Source organism: Macadamia integrifolia, chromosome 5 (assembly GCF_013358625.1).
Source record: "Macadamia integrifolia cultivar HAES 741 chromosome 5, SCU_Mint_v3, whole genome shotgun sequence".
NCBI classification, from domain to species: Eukaryota; Viridiplantae; Streptophyta; class Magnoliopsida; order Proteales; family Proteaceae; genus Macadamia; species Macadamia integrifolia.
The window spans coordinates 43,285,226-43,303,893 of record NC_056561.1 but is presented as its reverse complement, the minus strand read 5'-3'; the positions used below and the strand labels follow the sequence as shown (position 1 = coordinate 43,303,893).

Here is an 18,668-nt window from a genome sequence, read left to right as displayed (position 1 = left end):
TATTAAGAGTTCTGTTAGAGATAAAACTGAGTTTACATGGTATGGTAGTCATTTGTTATCAACTTACACTACAGCATGAGAAATACAAGAGGGTGGACTTTGGAAGATGCCCTCGTGTTAATTGTGGGGGGCAACCATGCTTGCCTGTGGGCACATCAGACATCCCTCATGATGACTCTGTGAAGATTTACTGCCCCAAATGTGAAGATTTGTACTTCCCGAGGTGCAAATATCAGAGCAGTATCCTTTTGATATATTGTCCCTTCAGGTATGCTTTCCTTACAAAATGCCAAAAAAAATAAAAATAATAATAATGGGTGTTTTAATGCTAGTCACTGCATTTTATTACACACAATGTAATGATGTGTGAATTGGTAGAGTCTATCATTATTTGACTTCTTCTACCAAAAAAAAAACATTATTTGACTTCTACCTTTATGTCTCACTCTTGCTTCGAAGTTTCATGTATTACTGATTCCTAGAAGTTTAAGTCATTGACGGCTACATTAACCTATTAGAATATCCGCAAGAATCAAAATGTGTGGCAATAACTCCTTCTGTATCCTTTATATAAGTTACTAAAAAGAACTTAAATTAGGGACTTTATCCTGTAACAAAAGATTTAAGAATATGCATAGACATATAGGAAGTGTTTCCTATGGGGGAGTGCAGTTCCTACGCGTGCGTGAGGGCCAATGGGAGTGTAGAGGAAGCATCCACATAAGTCATTTTCCCTTTTTACAGGGGGCGGGCCTGTCATTTCGCCCCCAGATAGTGTACACCCATCCTGACATCATCATGCACTTCAAAATATCCAAAAAAAAAAAAAAAAAATGCAAATACAAGGGTTAACCAATTTTAATGTGGTTCAGCATTGTGCCTACATCCATGGAATACTGCCTTGACCAGACATTCATGTACTCAATCCATTGGTGAATTTTAAATGCAACAATAGCTCAAGAACAATGACTCAAGAGCACCCTCACCCACTTCAAACCTTGATGATCACTGTTGAATAATGCATTATTGTAATAATGGGATTTTGGGTTATGTCTAATCGGACCCCTAAGCTCTTAGGGACTACTTAGTTTGCTATAAGGACACTTATTTTGCTATAAATAAAGGAAGACTGTGCTCATTAAGGCACAATTCTATGTTTCCCCAAATCTACATGGTATCAGAGCATATATGATAACCAAATACCATAAACTCTATACCCATTCACCTTCTTCTTCTTCTTCGTTTAGCCTCCACCACTGATTGCCGCTGCCACGTTACTACTCGTTCTCTCCTGCCATCGCGAAAACACCCTCGCAATCACCAAATCACGCTAACTGCAATAATCCACCGCCAAACCAGCTCCTGCAATCACCAAGATTCCATTGACAAACCCTGCAAACCCAAGAATCCACATCGCCTCCATCGACAGTCCCTGCCAACCCCTGCGAACACCAAACCTCCATCGCATGAACCTTGCGATCATCAAGTTTCATCGCTTGAACCCTCAAGAATCCACATCGCCTCCATCAACACTCCTTGCCAGCCCTTGCAAACACCAAGCCTCCATCGCCTGAACCTTGCGATCATCAAGTTCCATTGCCTAAACCCTCAAGAATCCATATCGTCTCCATGGACAGTCCTTGCCAGCCCCTGCGAACACCAAGCCTCCATCACCTGAACCTTGCGATCATCAAGTTCCATTGCATGAACCCTGTTGTGCCTTCATACCACCGCCACCCTTCTTCGCTGCACTCTTTTTCGCTGCAATCACCACTGGCTGTTGTTCACCACCATCACCTTTTGCGCCACAACCCTTGCCCCTAATCCCTATCGCTTGCAACCCTTCGCAGCAAACCCTCATTGCTGCAACTCTCTTCGCCACAAACCTCCAGCGACGCCCCTTGCACCAATTGCACCAGTTCTTCTAGAATGACCAGAACACATCTGTAATTCCAATCCTACTCTCTCTCTTACATCACCTAACCCAACTCAACTTACCCAATCCTAATCCTACCCCAATCCTAACACACTTAACCCAACCTAATCCTACTTCTAACCCAACCCAACTAGGACTAATCCTACACCACCTAGGACTTACCCGACCCTTCATGCTCTCTCTGTAAAAGGGGAAGTTTTGCCTCTCCTAGGCTCTCTCCCTTAGTGGTAAGTGTTCTCCTACTGGTGGCATTTGTCTTGATGTTGTTTATGCTCAGTCTCTATGCTTGATTAGCTTTGGATTGGTTGTACTCTCTTGTGATTGCTTGTTGAATCTGCACCCATGGCATCTGAGGATTTTGGGACATCAGTTACTTAGGAAGTAGGGGGTCGTTCCTCTGGCAATGACTATCTTCTCTTCCCTACTAGCACCATCAAGTTGGATGGGAGCAACTATCTGATCTGCTCTCGGTCTTACGACCTGTCAATTGATGGTCGTGGTTATGCCGGGTTTCTTATAGGAACTTCAGAACTTCCTACTAGTGCAGGTTCTGCTCAGGATAAATGGAACGCTGCCAATTAGATGGTAATGTCCTATCTTATTAATTCTATGCAACCTTCTATTGCTTGGACATATTTATTACTTGATTCTGTTGCTAAGATTTGAAAGGCTGCTAAGGCCACCTATTCTCATGTGGGCAAGCGTGCCTAGTGTTTTGAATTGAGGAAGAAGGTCCATCGGGCTACTCAAAAGGAGCTTTTTGTCGCTCAGTATTACTCTAATCTGTAGGGTATGTGGAATGAGATTGATTATTATGAGACTTATCGCCCTCTCTGTGAGATTGATGTTGTTGGGTTTAAGAAGTGTGAGGAGCTCCGCGTTTATGATTTTTTGGCAGGTTTCAATATGGAATATGATCAGATTGTGGCTAATTTGTTTAATTGTGATCCATCACCCACCCTTAAGGAAGCCTATTCCATCATTTAGGCTGAGGAACAACGTCGATCTGAAATGTTACAACCTGTTTCTCAGGATCGATATGCTCTGGTTTCTACTACTGATATAAGTTCTTGGACTACTACTTCATCTTCTGATAAGTCGGTTGTCAAGTGTGATTATTGTGGCAAGGAGCGTCATACTAGGAAGACTTGTTGCAAGCTTCATGGATGTCCTACCAATTCTCACAGGCGTAGTCAGGGTCATGGGAAGAACACCTAGGAGAATCAATCTGAGACTACAACTAATTATGATAGCTCCACTACTACAAGTGCCTCATTCTCTATCGACAAAATGGCTATGCTTCGTCGTATGTTTACTCAGATGGGATCCTCTATGCTGCTGCTGCCTCTTCTCTACCAACAATCACTGCCTCCCACTCAGCCCACTCAGGTACTATAGTTTGTGGCCAGTGTATCTGTAGCCTCCTAGTCCTAGATAATTGACTCTGGGGCTATTGATCACATGACCTGTTTGCCCACCTTTTTTCTACCTATTGTCCCTCTTCAGGTAATACTAAAGTTCGTGTTGCTGATGGTTCCCTTTCATCTCTTGCTCTTTCATTATCATTGTCTTTTGTGTTACTTGTTCATAAGTTTTTTATTAATTTACTGTCAATTGGTAGTATAACTAAGGATTTGAACTGTAAAGTCACTTTTTTTCCTACTCACTGTGTGTTTTAGGACTTGGTGACGGGGGCAACGATTGGCAATGGTAGAATGAGTGGTAGTCTCTATTACCTGGACACTGGTCGTTCACGGGTTCTACATACTTTATCCGATTTGACATTCTCAAAACTTTTGGTTTGGCATCGACATTTGGGTTATCCCCCATGGGGCACTTTATCTAGATTATTTCTAGCATTAGTTAGACACTATACTATAAACCAATTTATTTGTGCTGTTTGTGTTTTGGCAGAACAAACTCATAATGTTTATCCTCTTTCTAATAATAGAAGTATTGTTTATTTTGCTTTAATTCATTCTGATGTTTGGGGACCTGCTGATCGTGTCTCAGTTTTTGTCTATCGATTGTTTTGTCACTTTTATTGATTGCCATACTCGTTCTACTTGGATTTAGTTATTGCATCATAAGAATGAAGTTTTTCAATGCTTTCGGGAATTTTATTGCATGGTTTGTATCCAATTTGATGCCAAAATCAAGATTCTGCGTACTAATAGTGCGAAGGAATTTATGGATGGTTCTTTTTAGTCCTATTTGGTTGATCATGGGATCATCTATCAAACCAGTTGTGTGGACACCCCGGAGTAGAATGGGGTGGCTGACCGTAAGAATCATTATTTACTTGAAGTTGCTTGCTCCTTAATGTTTGAGACATAGACCCTGCTCCCTATTGGGGTGAGACTGTCCTTAATGCTGCTTACCCCATCAATTGGATGCCTTCTCTTGTGCTTGGTTTTAAGAGTCCCATTTAGTTGTTATATGGGTCTCATACTTTTATTGTTCCTCCCAAAGTGTTTGGTTGTATTTGCTTTGTTTGTAATCATTAGGTTCCAGCCAAGCTCGACCTTCGTGGACTTCGGTGTATTTTTGTGGGCTATTCTCACGCAGAAGGGATACTGGTGCTATCATCCACCTTCTCAACGGCGCTTTACGTCTATGGATATGCTCTTTCGTGAGATTGAGGCGTACTTTGCACCTCTTCAAGGGGAGTTATTTGGTAGTGAAAAGGTGATTCATATTCCTACTTTTGATTGTCCTTTCCTTATCATAGATGATGGTGCTACTCAGAGGAATATAGGAAACAAGACTACTGATTTAGAGGCTCTCATTGATCCAACGGTTACTGTTCAGGGGGAGCAGGAGGCTCCTATTTAGGGGGAGCAACAGATTCAACAGAAAATACAGGATGGTCCAGTGATACAGGTATTCTCTTGAAAAAAATGGAGAACTGACACTACCACCTATACTACCACTTTTACTCCATCGCTTCCTGATCCGGAGTCTTCTCTCCCAAGTATAACCTTTCCTCTTACTTTTATTAGTCTCTTAATGTTCCTATTGCTCAGAAAAGGTAATAGGATTTGTACCCAACATCCTATTTCCAACATGGTGTCATACAATGCTCTTTCCCCATCATATCGTGCATTTGTATCTTCCCTGTCATCTGTTTCTATTCTTATAACCTGGCAGGAGGCAAATATAGAATCTAAGTGGAAGGAGGCAATGAATGAGGAGGTGAGAGCTCTTCACAAGAATATCACATGGGATCTAATCATTCTTCCCTTGCAAAAGCGATCGGTTGGCTGCAAATGGGTGTTCACGGTCAAAGAGAATGTTGATGGGACTATGGATAGATACAAGGCAAGGCTAGTGGCAAAAGGCTTTACTCAGACTTGTGGAATTGACTATCAGGAGACTTTTTCCCCCGTGACAAAAATGTTTACTGTTAGAGTTATTATCTCCTATGCAGTGAACCAAGGATGAGAGGTACAACAACTAGATGTTAAAGTTCCTTTCTTCATGGAGAGCTGACTGAAGAAGTATATATGACCAGGATACTCTAGTCTAGAAAGACAAAGCAAGGTGTGTAAATTGAAGAGAGCCCTGTATGGATTAAGCAATCTCTTAGAGCATGGTTTGGTTGCTTTCACATGGCCATTATAGCAGTTGGCTTTACTCAGAGTAATGCTGATCATACTCTATTTATTAAAAAGATGGGTGATCAGATCACGGTGCTGATAGTATATGTGAATGATATTGTTGTAATTGGCAATGATATAGACGAAATCTTTAAACTCAAAGCCTATCTTAGTAAGGAGTTTGAGATCAAGGACCTAGGAAAGTTGAAATACGTTCTTGCTATTGAGGTGGCACTTTCAACCAAGGGTATTGTTCTCTCTCAGAGAGTATACCTTAGACCTCCTCTCAGAGATTGGTATGTTAGGATGTAAACCCTTGGATACTCCTATTGAGGCTAACTCTCATCTCAGAAGCAAAGAAGGTGGACCGGTTGATAAAGGTCGGTATCAAAGGTTGGTTGGAAGACTCATATATCTATCCCATACAAGATCAGACATAGCTCATGCAGTGAGTTTGGCAAGTCAGTAAATGCATGATCCCTATTGCTCACATATGGATGCTGTGAACCCGATTATTAGGTACTTGAAGGCTGCCTCAGGAAACGGAATTTTATTCTCTCCTACAGATTATATGAGGATTGAAGCATACACTGATGCTGATTGAGCAGGTTCCCCAGATTATGGTCGCGCTAGTACTGGCTACTGTACATTTGTTGGTGGTAACTTGGCTAGGTGGTGCAATAAAAAATAGTTGTGGTTGGTTCGAGTGCAAAGGTAGAGTCTCGAGCTATGACACATGGGATTTGCGAGCTACTTTGGTTGTAAAGTCTTCTTTATGACCTGGGTGTGTCTGTCTAGATGCCGATGTTGCTATAGTGTGATAATAAGTCAAACATCAACATCGCACACAATTCTGTTAAGCATGATCATCGCATATCAAGATCGACAGACATTTCATCAAGGAGAAGTTAGAGCAAGGTCTTATCTGTATTCCTTTTGTGTGGAGTGAAGATCAGTTAGCAAATGTTCTCGTAAAGGGACTTAGTAGTAAAACCTTTTATTTTATTTTGTCCAAGTTGAGTATGTGTGATATCCATACGCTAGCTTGAGGGGGAGTGTTGAATAATGCATTATTGTAATAATGGGTTTTTGGGTTATGTCCAATCGGACCCTTAAGCTCTTAGCAACTACTTAGTTTGCTATAAGGACTCTTATTTTGCTTTAAATAAAGGAGGACTGTGCTCATTAAGGCACAAGTCCATATTTCTCCAAATCTGCAATGACAAAAGCAGGGACTAAAATCCCAAACCCTAGACAATCTCAACTTGCTAGGTTTACAATTTTAAATAAGAAAATCAATTCCTCCCTATTACATTCATGGTCAAGGTCTTTCAACGATAAACAAAACCTAGAACAATAAAAGTTGGGACTTGTAATGCTGATTACTTCAACCTGTGTAATCACACTGACGAATGCTTCCCACGATGTGTAGGAATCAACCCAAGTATGCTACGAACACCAATTAGTCGTCTCAATCACCAAAACCCTTTTCAACATAAACTAGGGTCTTGGGAACATAGAATGCCTCACCATGTGCATTCCCACCATGTACTGCCTCTCTGAAGTGCAGTCAACACTTTGCACGTGCTCCCATGTGCTCGTAGACCGAGAGAATCTTCAATATAGCTTTCTGAAAAAAATTGTGCTTCCAGCATAGTTTTCTTTGTTTTCTTTGCACATGGATGTTCTCTGTAGAATTTGGAGACCGTAGCCGCAGACCTCATCCAAATTTGAGTTAAATTGGGAAAGTTATGGCTTCTGTAAGTTGGACAGTCGAAATAGGGAATTTGGGGGCAAAACTGAATTTTACAGATCTTTTAAGATGATGCATGTAATAGTCTGCAGCACAATCCCTGGCCTTTCGTTCTGGCTTCCAAAAACTGGGCCCCGATATTGGATCTTTAAATCTTGTCTTCTAGAAGCGGGTGAAACGATTTCCAAGGAAGTAGAATCTGCTGGGCGATTTCGGTATAACTGTCATGCACTGAAGTAGCTTCAATATCTGCTTCAAAGAGATCCAGGAAAAATGTTCTTGCTGATGTAGATCAGTCCAGCAGCAGCAAATTTGGCCTTACCTATAGAAGGAGGAGAAAGAAGGGCTCAGCCCAAAGATTGAACCAACCACCCAGCTGCATTCCAGATCTGGTCTGATCTGGATGGGTCGAACCAGCCTACTGATGGGCTGGTCCTCCGAGTTAGAGTTTGTTTTATTGTCTTACTTGAGTCCCACTCCATGTTGGAGTATTTATTTTACTGTTTTACTTGGGTCCCACTCCATGTAGGAGTCTACTATGTCTTGTCATATTTTGAGTAGGAGTTAGACCCCCTCTATAAAAGAGGCATTGCTGTAATTCTGAGAAGGAATTCCTCAACAGCTGAGATAGCTGTGGATGAGAGGCCCAAGGCTGAGATAGCCATTCACCCACACCTATCCCATCCCCCTTCTCTTCTCTTCTAATCTGATGTGTGAATTGAGTGTGTTCTGATACTTAATTGGAGACCAGGATTCACATCTGACTGAAGAAACAGTGACAATACCTCCCCGGACAGAATCAAATTCAGTAGAAGAAGTTTGTCTTCTGGAAGAACAGCTCGAGTGCTACATCTCCCCATCCAACCACCTGATTAGCCAACGCTTTTGGGGTTTTTCTGACAAGCCTAGGAGAGAGACTCGACCAACAGCTAGTCCCCATCTGCTGGCTGGATCTTCTGGTACTGCCTCTTCTAGTTTCCTAATTTGGTTACTTGGGAGCCAAGCATTCTCATATCGTTCAAACCAGCCATCCACTTTCATTGATACTTTCCCATCACAGGACTTTCCTTCGATCCAAGAATCAGCTCCATCTGAGCTCTCCAACCCCATCCTCAGGTCACCCCTTCCACAGCCCTTTTTGGATTTTATTCTCAAGCCTGGTTTCCAGATTTTTGTGCCATTTGATCTGGTTTTATTGGAGCTTGAAGGGACAACACTGGGGGTTATTGATTCTCAATTATCCTTACATTACTTGCATTCGTAAGCTACACCGTGAAACACCCGAGAAGCGAGATTGTGTAGTGCCAGTGAACATGACTATATTCGTTTGAACAATGAAATCGTTTGCGACATGATATCGTTCGTCAGCCTCTTCAGCGCCTTCTGCCTCATTCAGAGCCTCAGATATAGAATCTCATGACATGTCATCATCTTAGCCGCCATATAATAATCTTGTGTATGCCGTAGTACCAGAACTCAACGTGCCCGGCCTACCAGAAGGCACAAAATGGAATCTAGTCAATATTTTGCTGATTTAATGGATTTCCATAGATTCCAAGGCCAAGAGAGAAAATAAGACATGAGGAGATAGGTAAGCCACTGCTTACACTTCACAGTGCAGGAAAAACTGGCAGAGAGCACCCGAAACTTGTCCAAACTTCTTCAAACCTCTCTCAGTTTGATTCTTTTTTGCACAACCGTATGTTCGCTGTAATTTCTTTGTCCGGCATTGAAACGACGCGATTCTAGTGGCATCGTAAAGAAAACTCGACAAACTACATTATTTATGTAGATTTCTCCGCCCAGATCTGCCATTATACCTTCTCAAAATTACTCCGAACATACTGCCACTGTGTGAACCCAAGTCGCAACTTTTACTGTACGGGGCCTTTTCCTGCTTCTTCCACCTTCTTGCAGACACTGTGTAAGGCCATAATAGGTTTCCAAAAGTCATCCCCCATGCCCAGATAACTTTGTCACAGTTCCAAACCTTGTCCGTACTAAACTTGACATGTTTGCACTTTCTACATGTTGTCTGACTTATCCAGGGATGCCAAAACACCTGTGCAACATCCATGCATCACCGAAACTCCTCCAAACATTGCTGCATAGTTGCCAACAATGACAATCCCAACATGGCCAACAGATTTTACATGAATTCCCAAAACAACTTTAAGGAACCAACACAAAACACACCAATCGACACTTGACACTAAAATTTCTTAACAAAAATTACAAGATTGGGTTCACAATTAGGACCAACACTTAAGTCATGGTTTTAAGTATCGGTGCGCATCGTGCCGTATCGGCCGATACGTATCCGTATCGGTAGGCATCGGCACGATACATACCGATACGCTACGGGGAATTTTGGGCCTCTTTTTGTGTATCGGCGTATCGTACGTATCGTATCATGTCGTACCGTATCGGTACCGATACGTATGATACGAACTTTTGAAAATCTGAAAATTCCCGAGAGTATCGGTACCGTATCAGTACGTATCGAAGGTATCGTGTAGTATCGAGCCGTATCGTACTGTATCGGTACGATACGGTTACTTAAGTGTGAATTTTTTGTTGTTTGAAACAAACACTTCACTCTCACCAACAGTTTTCTAGATTTTTTATATGTTATGTAAAAACAAGTGTTCTACAACTTCCATGGAAATTTTTGATTTTTCTCAAAAAAATATATTTTTAAAATTTTTTTATTCCAAAATTAATTAAAAAAAAAAAAAAAAAATCCCCAATTTTTTTTTTTCAGAAAATTTAGTTCATTCAACTCTTAAAAATAATGTCATAACTTATAATTACTAAATACATGATTTCAAATGAAACCCACATTTTTTCCCCAAAAAAGTGAGGGTTTCAATTTTTTTTTAATTTCTTAGATCTACTCAAATATATTGGTTCACACTTTTTTGATTTTTTATATGTTCTTTAAAAACATTTAATCTACAACTTCCATAAAAAAAATTTAATTTTTCTACAATGAATGGGAGACCCACTACCATAAATATTTCGACTGGGGTAAATATTGTGCCTGTATTCGACAAGTGCAGAATATCATCGTAGTTGCTCCTATTGAAGAAGAAGGTCCTAGCCAATGATTTGAACCACCACGACACTCTTCATGGCACTCGTCACAGTGGCAATGGCAATGAGGAAAGAAAAAATTGTAAGAAACTCAAACCTCATTATTTTGAACATTTTCAACTCAATATATTTGTCTATCAATACGATACCCTCTACTTAAGTATTTATGCATTCTACATGTTATATATAGCTTTTTTTAACTATTTTTTTATGCAAAAGTGTATAAAAATGTGTTCCCTATCCATTTATGTGCGTATCTTAGCATATCTTCGATACGATACGATACCCTCCGATACGTATCTTAATTTTGACCGACCGATATGGCGACCGATACCGATACTTTAATCCTTGACTTAAGTGAAGAATGAAATAACAAAATAACAAATTAAGTCTTTACATGAATACCCTAAACACCCTTAAGGAACTGACACACTAAGACATAAATCGATAGCAACACTAATATATCTTAACAGCACTCAACAGGCAGAACCGAAGGTCAAGAATGGTGACCAGAATAGGAGGAATTTAATAGCAGTCAATCAACAAATCTCATCAGCCTGCAAGTGAATTTGAGATTTGGGCTGGTATAGGAGATTATCTGCCAAAAATCTTATAAAAAAACCAATGGTTGGATTAGATAGGGAGTTAAATTACTAGTTCAAAAATAGAAACTCAGAATTCCAGTACGGTAACTACTAACTACTAAGATCTCCCAATCTACAAATCTGATTGAGCACAAGTTTTTCTTAGTGGAAGAGACTGATCACTAGGTAGGAACTCCAGAATATCTTATGTAATCAAGGTTAGATGTAGAGATATTTGATATTTCCCTTGAAAGTTGCAGCCAAAGGAGGGAGCAGGGATGCTGCAGGTTATTAGAACCAGCAGATAGCTTTAGGTTTGGTATGGAAGAATGAACAACAAATGAAGTCTGCAACGAATCCTAGAACAGGGATCAATTAGCTGAAATAAATTCCAAATATTTACTTGATATCACAGGGACAGTATAGAAGAAATGGAAAAGAAGATAGATAAGAAAATACATATGACTGAGCTTCCCACTCAAGCCTACTCGCACTGGTGATGCAGTTGGGTGATGGGTTTAGAGCTTGCATCTCTTGATTTGGTTCCTTATTTGCTTTCATTTTTTAGTTAGAAATTAATTTGATAGTATTTTATTTAGATTGAATTTTTATTTTCAGTTGCCAATTAGGTTAGTTTCCATTTTAGTAAACTTCCAATTTTATGCTTTGAATTTTTTTTTTTTATAGCCATGTAATGGAAGAGAACTCAGATTTGAAGTTTTGATTTGAAATTGAATGTTGTTTTGGGCTGAATATTGGCTACTGTGATCTCACCTCTCTCTCTTTTTCTGGTTTTCTCTTATGTTCTTCTCCTTTCCTCCCTATCTTCCTCTCCTTTTCTTAATTTTCTCGTGCTGGCTGAACCTCTGTTCTGGGTGGTAGTTGCAGCCCTCAAGAAGTGGATCGATCTCTATCATGTGAGATCTGTTTAGGTCGAGCCTTTGATTGAAGGAAGCTCTCCCCAAGGTGACCTGAACCCTAGAATCTCAACCCCTATTACTGCTCCTGCCACAAGTTCTAACTCGGCAACTATGCTGGTCCTTACTCCTTCCGCCAGATCTGAGTTGCAGGAACTGCAGCTCCTGTTTGCTTGCTGCTTTGGAGTATTTCCCAGTTGGAATTAAGAGGCCAGTTAGTGTTCAAGCTTCATCGAAGAGTTTGGGCTGAATCGATGAGCCTGGAAGGAGTTCTCAGAATCGCAAGCCTTTCCTTCTTGCTGCTGGGTTTGTGTTCTATCGTGACCTAAGGTTTAAGATGAACTATTTTCTTATTTGCAAACAAACCACTTGCTGTTATTACAAGTAAGCCCTTGTTTCCTAAAGTCATATTCTATTACTTCCCCTTCTCTTTGGTAATTCTTAAGCACCCCTCTCCTTCCAATTTCTATTTCAGTTTGTCCCTATTATTTATTTTCCTCTCTTTTAAGTGTTCAAGCTGTTCCTGAATTTACAAGAATGCCCCTACTTTTTTGAAAACTGGTTTAGTTGTGAATTGTGGGCCCATAAGCTATCCGATTCCGACTTTTGGAACCTGGATCCGCATCAACTGGTCACCTGACTCACCCTAGCATCACATCGTGGTAGAACTGCTTCTCACAACCAAGCCACATCTCACAGGTGATGCAGGAGCACTTCCTTAGACCAGCACAAATCCACTGGGGAGCCCGGATGGAGATGAGGCAGGTTCCAATTTAGTTTTGGTCCATTAGGATATTATAGTTTATTTAAATTTATTATTTGGATTTATCTTTAATCTTTTCCTTCACTTTGAATAGGCTACATAGTAGTAAAGTCCATTCTATTTTAGTTTTAGAGTTTGATTTATAGTTTGTTTCAGTTTTAGAGTCCAGTTAGGGGTATTATCTTCTTTAAATACATGGTTGTATTCAATGAAAGTCATTTGATAATGGAATGGATGTTTTGAGCGCCTACATGGCCTGTGTTGTGCGCCTTCCCCTCTCTCCCTTTCCCTATGATTTTGCTATTCTCCTCATCTCAGTTCTCCTTCTTTCCCTATTTCTATTGCTTTCTGTTTTTTCCCCCTCCACCTGGGATTACCCTGCTCTAGCGATAGTTGCAGCCACCACGATCTGTAACTAATCACAGGCATCACACAGCTTTTCTCCCTAATACCTTGGGTAGTCATTCATCACCTTTGGGCGACCCTGCCTGCTAAGTCCCAGCAAGAAGCTTTGGGAATCAGGAGTCTCAGAATCTAGGTTCTGTTTGCGCTAGAGATAGTTGCTGAATATTTTAACATGCATCTACCAACCTTTTAGGAGTTAGGACTGTTGTTGCTTGCTTCCGTTAGAGAAAACTGGTTTTGATTCATCACTTCCGTTTTCATATCGATTGGGTCGTACGCGAGGAAGTTCTCTCTGTTGTAAGGTAACCTTTCCGCTGGTTCTACCTCCCCTACCTTTGGTCAAAGGTTAAATACAACCTAATAATCGGTTTGCTTCTTTAAAGCCTTGTGTTTGTTTCTGACTAAACCCTTGTTCTTTGTTTTTATTTCTACCCCTAATCCCCTATCCTTTCGGTTTTCCTTAGACTTCAATTTTAATTCCATTCCAATCATTTTTGCCACCTAACTACTAAGTAGGTTAAGATTTTGTTTAATTACAAAAGTGCCACTTTCCTTTGAAATTTCAATTTATTTACAGAACTGCCATTATTCTTAATATTTGGCTATTGCATACTTGGGTGGGCCCATAGCAAACCCAAATAAGGTTTTGTGACCTGGTTTCCGCATAAACAGGCTAATGGTATTACCAGAATTCATTCATCTTCATAATCGTTTGGGGTAGTGTGATCATTTACTCTTTATGGGGGGTGGGGGGTGGGGGGTGGGGGTGGGGGAATACTCAGTACATGAGGCCCCCGCCACTGTGGGGTCTGGGGAGGGTCATAATGTAAGCAACCTTAACCCTGCTTCGCAGAGAGGCTGTTTATTGACTCGAACCCATGGTCAGTTGGTCACAATGGAGCAACCTTACCGTTGATCACCTACTCTTTATATATTATTTTAATGAAGTAAGCAAAATAGGAAACCCCCCATGTGTTGGAGGAATCCCTTACAACTTAAATTTTACACAAAATAGAAACTCACTAATTGGTAGTATCCAATCTAACCACTACATAATAAAGTAGAATCTAAAAAAAAAAAAAAAAACTTTTGAAAGTCCTTCGCGCATTGACTACTTAAAAGGATTAGTCATGGGCCTAAACCTAGCCCATAAAGTGGACCAAGCTCAACACCGAGTGTGATATCTAAGATACAGCGCGCCTAAGAGATCGGTGTAGGATTCCCATCAAGAGACAACTAGTACCAAGGGGGCCGGGAGATCATTGAGGGAGTGCAAACTTTATTCCCACATCGCCTATGGGGAGGTTGTTGGGGCTGATTGAGAACCTCGAGCATCCCTCCCTAGTTTGAGGCCTTTTAAAATCTTAAGGCCCATGGGTCAAAGAGAACAATATCAAACTAGTGGTGGGGGACCGGGGCGTTACACCAAGAGCATGGCTCATTGGGCTAGGCTACTGGCCTTTTTTCTCTTCTTCCTTCTTCGATCTACATTAGAGTAGTTGGATCATAGTCTCTTGCCATAAACACGGTTGCATGCGTAGCAGCACTAGCTATGAGAAATCTACCGATCCACATGTGATGTGTGAACAACGGAAGTTTTGTTCCATAGTCAGTTATCCCAAGACTCATATACCAAAATATGCTCACTTGGGTGCACTTTGCTTGCCTCACTAGATTTTGAAATGGTTTGTGATGCACAATAGGGGTAAGTGAACAATAGATTCAAATCAAACCAGCAACACTCAGAACATTCAATTACTGTGACACTTTAGATGCTCTTCTTAATACATGTTCCCTTAATATGAGCGAAATTTATCAGTTACAGAAGAAAAACTTTAAACTACGTTGTTCAATGGGTTCCAAACCAATAGTATATCCAGACGACTGAGTCTTTGTAATGCACTTGCGTGTACGTGGTTGGACTGACATGATCCATTCTGGAAACCTAGACCTAGATGAACCAGATCTAAACCAGGAGGATTTTGGTCTAATAGAGGGTGGGCCTCAGTGCACTAGTGAGGTGGCTCAATTGCTCCATTGCAGCCTAGTCAGGACAACGGTCTCTCCTCGAAGTTGGGTTAAGGCTGCGTACATTATGACCCTCCCTAGACCCTGCAGTGGCGGAAGCTTCATGCACGGGGTACGCCTAAGGGTTGGTAGAGATTTTTTGGGGGGGGGCTTATTCTTGCAATCTTCATTTTATATTAGGAAAGTTAGATATGTATGAGATATAGATAAGAGTCAAAGTTGGTTTCAAGTTATGGTAGGAGTCTTTTGCTTTTCAAGTTGTATGTGAGATGTAACCCATCAAGATATTGAATTGAAGTTTGAGATTTGTTCTTCACAGGTGTGAGTTTTGTTCTGTTCGCCGGAGTGGTGGACGATTGTTGTTCTTGCTCCTCTGATACGTTTTGATCAAGTGAGAACCCCTCCTTTCTTCCTTCTATTCCTTTTCTGTTCTTCTCCTATTTCTCTTTCTTCCCTTCTATTTTTTGTTCCTATTGCCTTGTCTTGTTCTGAGTGGTAGTTGCAGTCCATATATGATTGATTGGTCTCCTTTCTAATCAATCTAGTTGGCATAATATTCTGGGTGTAAGTTGCTTTTCTATAGGTGACCTAGCATGCACAATTTGGTACCCTAATGGTTTTCCTTTATCGAGAACCAAATTTGAAACAATCTCTGAAATCTATTCTACCGCTAGAATTGTTGCAGACATGGCTGCACTTACCTGGTTGGACCAGCATGATCGGCTTTGGGAGCCAAGAGCCAAGAAGAACCGGTCTAGCCTTGGGTTTTAATCTAACAAGGGTTGGAAATAATTAGTAATTTATTTGTCTTATTTCTTGCCTTTTATTTTCTAGACTTGAACATAGGAGTTAGGATTTCTTTCCTTTCGCATTAGTTTCCTTTTTAGGATTGTTTCCTAATTTAGCTAGTTACCATTTTGGTTGAGTTCCTAATTTTATGTCTTTATTTTTCCTATATATTGGTTGTAACCGATGGACAAGAGAGAGTGATTTGATTTTGAATGAGAATCGATTGGATTTGTGCTCTATGTGAGTATGTGATTCTCTTCCTTCCCCTGCTACTCTGATCTTCCCCTTCTTCTCTAGGGGCCCTCCATCAAGAAATATGGTTTTGAATTATGAACCTACTCCCCAAGTTTTTTATTTTGGATGAATAAATAATTCAATACCAAAAGGAGAAGAATATGTAAAGCCCTCAGGCTTCCTCACCTTGCTTTTGCGGATGATCTCATGATCTTCTCTAAAGTTGACCCGGCCTCCATCTCCAACATCATGGCCTCCCTCCACCTTTTCGAGTCCCTTTCGGGTTTGAAAATTGACCTCCTCAAATCCAACCTTTTTCTTTCGGGCGTTTCCGAGGTCATACAATCCCAGCTCCTTGCCATCTCTGGTTTCTCTCTGGGAACCTTTCCAGTCAGATACCTCGGTCTCCCCCTTCTTTCCTCTCATCTCTCCCCCCACCATTGCTCTCCCATCTTGGACTCATCAGGAAAAGGCTCTGGCTTGAAAGGCAAGCTTCTCTCTTGTGTTGGTCGCCTAGTCCTCATCCAATCTGTTCTCCAATCCCTTTACCTCTACTGGTTCGGAATCTTTTGTCTTCCGGCTTCCACCTCCAAAGCCATTGATTCTCTTCTCTGTACCTTCCTTTGGAAAGGTACTGATGCCACCAGATTCCTTCACCCTATGAGCTGGTCTAATGTCTGTCGGCCCAAGGCCGAAGGTGGCTTGGGATTCCACCAAATCAAGGATGTCAACTCCACTGCTATCTTTAAGCTTATCTGGAAGATTGTTTCCAAGCAGCGTAGCATCTGGGTCTCCTAGGTTTATTCTATTCCCCTCAAATCTGATTCCTTGTGGACTGCCCCCTTCCCCCTGATGCTTCATTGATCTGGCGTTGCATCCTCAACTTTAAGCCCCTTGCCCTCCTTGCTGATGTAGATCCACACTTTGGAAGGATCTATCTGAGGAAGAAGGGCCCAGCCAAGAAGGGCCTATTGATCCATGCTTAATTCCATACTTAGTCCACTTGAGTGGCTAAGTTAGTAGTTAGAAATAAGGGCCCATTGGGCCCATGGATTTCATGCTTTTTATTTAATAATATGTTTAGTCAATAAGGCCCAATTTGGGCCCATGATTGTAAGGTCCAATAGGGACTATTAGCTATTTAGTTCAACTCCATGTTGGAGTTATAAATCTAGTCATAGTTGCAATAGGAGTATCTAGTCCTATTTGGAAACTAGCTCCTACTAGCTCCTAGTCTAATTATGATTGTAATTCTGCCCTCTTTAAATAGAGGAGCCTATGTACTCATAATTTCAGATTTGAATAAAGAAGAATTGTAATTATTTGCTTAGAGCAGCTGAGATAGCTGTGGGTGAGAAACCCAGGCTGAGATAGCCACTTCCTCTCCCACTTTCCTTTGTTTCTTCTTTGTTTAATCACTTTTACTTTTCTGTTTACTGTTTACTGTTATTTAATTCATCAAGAAGTTTAGATCTGTAAAGCTATTAAAATCCCAGGATCGACTAGCCAAGAAGACCCCCTCTTGAACCAGCCGATCCTCTCTCATTCCCATTGTGTGACCTGTTCTACCAGCCAACCAGCAGGAGTGTTCCAGGCCCTCTAAGGATCAATTGATCCTCATTTGAGCACTTTTAAGGAATCAACCCCTGTTCTTGAGAAATTTCCCTTATTTCTCTCTCCAAGATCAGAAATCAAGAAGATTCATAACTTTCTGTTCAGCTGGCAGGATCAGTTCATACTTATAGGTTTTGTTCATCACCTCAAGGCTTCCATCGACCCAAGTTGCAGGGCCATCAGAGGCCTATTGTTCCAGCCGCAGGTATTCTCCAGAAACCCTAGCCGCATGCCTGTCTCTCTCTCTTCTTAGGTTTTGGTTTTTTATTGTAATTTCTGGGTTTTATTGTTGTGGGGTTGTTTTAAGCTTGTGTGGGTTATTATTCCCTTTGTTCTAAGGCATCTTTAAGTGTAGTTTGGATACTAGTTGTATTGTTTGGGGTTATACATTGTGGGGGTTAGATTCTTGTAATCTACTCCTACATTACCTGCAATATCCTGCTTTATTGGCAATGTGATGCAGATCTGAAGACCTAAATCAGTAGGAAGAAGGCCAACAAGAGTAACTAGCATGTGGCCTTACCTTGTTGATGCTTATTAATTTCCATACTTAGTTTTTATTTCATGTTTTATGTCTTAGTTTAGTTCAAATTGAACCATGGTCCATGTTGGTCCAATATCGGTTCAATTTAAGTGGTTAGAAGTTACTTATAAATTTTACTTTTCTAAAAGGGGGGATCAATTCACTTTTGTAAGTGATGATGGGTGAAGACTTTTCCACCTTTGGTAGTTGGGGGATGGAGACTTTTCCATTGCAACTTTAAGAGGTGAGGATTTTTCCACTTTTGGTATTTGGTAGGTGAAGACTTTTCCAACTTTAGTAGTTGAAAGGTGAAAACTTTCCTACCCCAACTTTAATAAGTGAAGACTTTCTACTATTGTTAGTTGGAAGTTGGGTATGTAATGTTTTGTTGAGTTGGTCCTATAAATAGGGATTAATTGTAAGCATT

At 40.8% G+C, this 18,668-nt stretch overlaps 1 protein-coding gene across 8 annotated transcripts in view; it reads left to right on the top strand.

The window, feature by feature from the left end:
* The window catches only part of LOC122079550 (casein kinase II subunit beta-3-like), a 30,542-nt gene that overhangs the window by 6,530 nt on the left and 5,344 nt on the right, over positions 1–18,668 (top strand). For 2 of the 8 annotated variants that reach the window (XM_042646104.1, XM_042646102.1), the window contains exons 4-5: positions 75–268; positions 4,444–4,786. In XM_042646104.1, the coding sequence (XP_042502038.1) occupies positions 75–268; positions 4,444–4,771 (522 nt within the window). In that variant the 3' untranslated portion in view covers positions 4,772–4,786. Of the gene's footprint in view, positions 1–74; positions 269–2,968; positions 3,430–3,615; positions 3,889–4,443; positions 4,787–10,350; positions 10,379–15,400; positions 15,474–18,668 lie in introns of those variants that run through there. The other 6 variants (XM_042646107.1, XM_042646109.1, XM_042646110.1 and 3 more) reach the window with 6 other exon arrangements.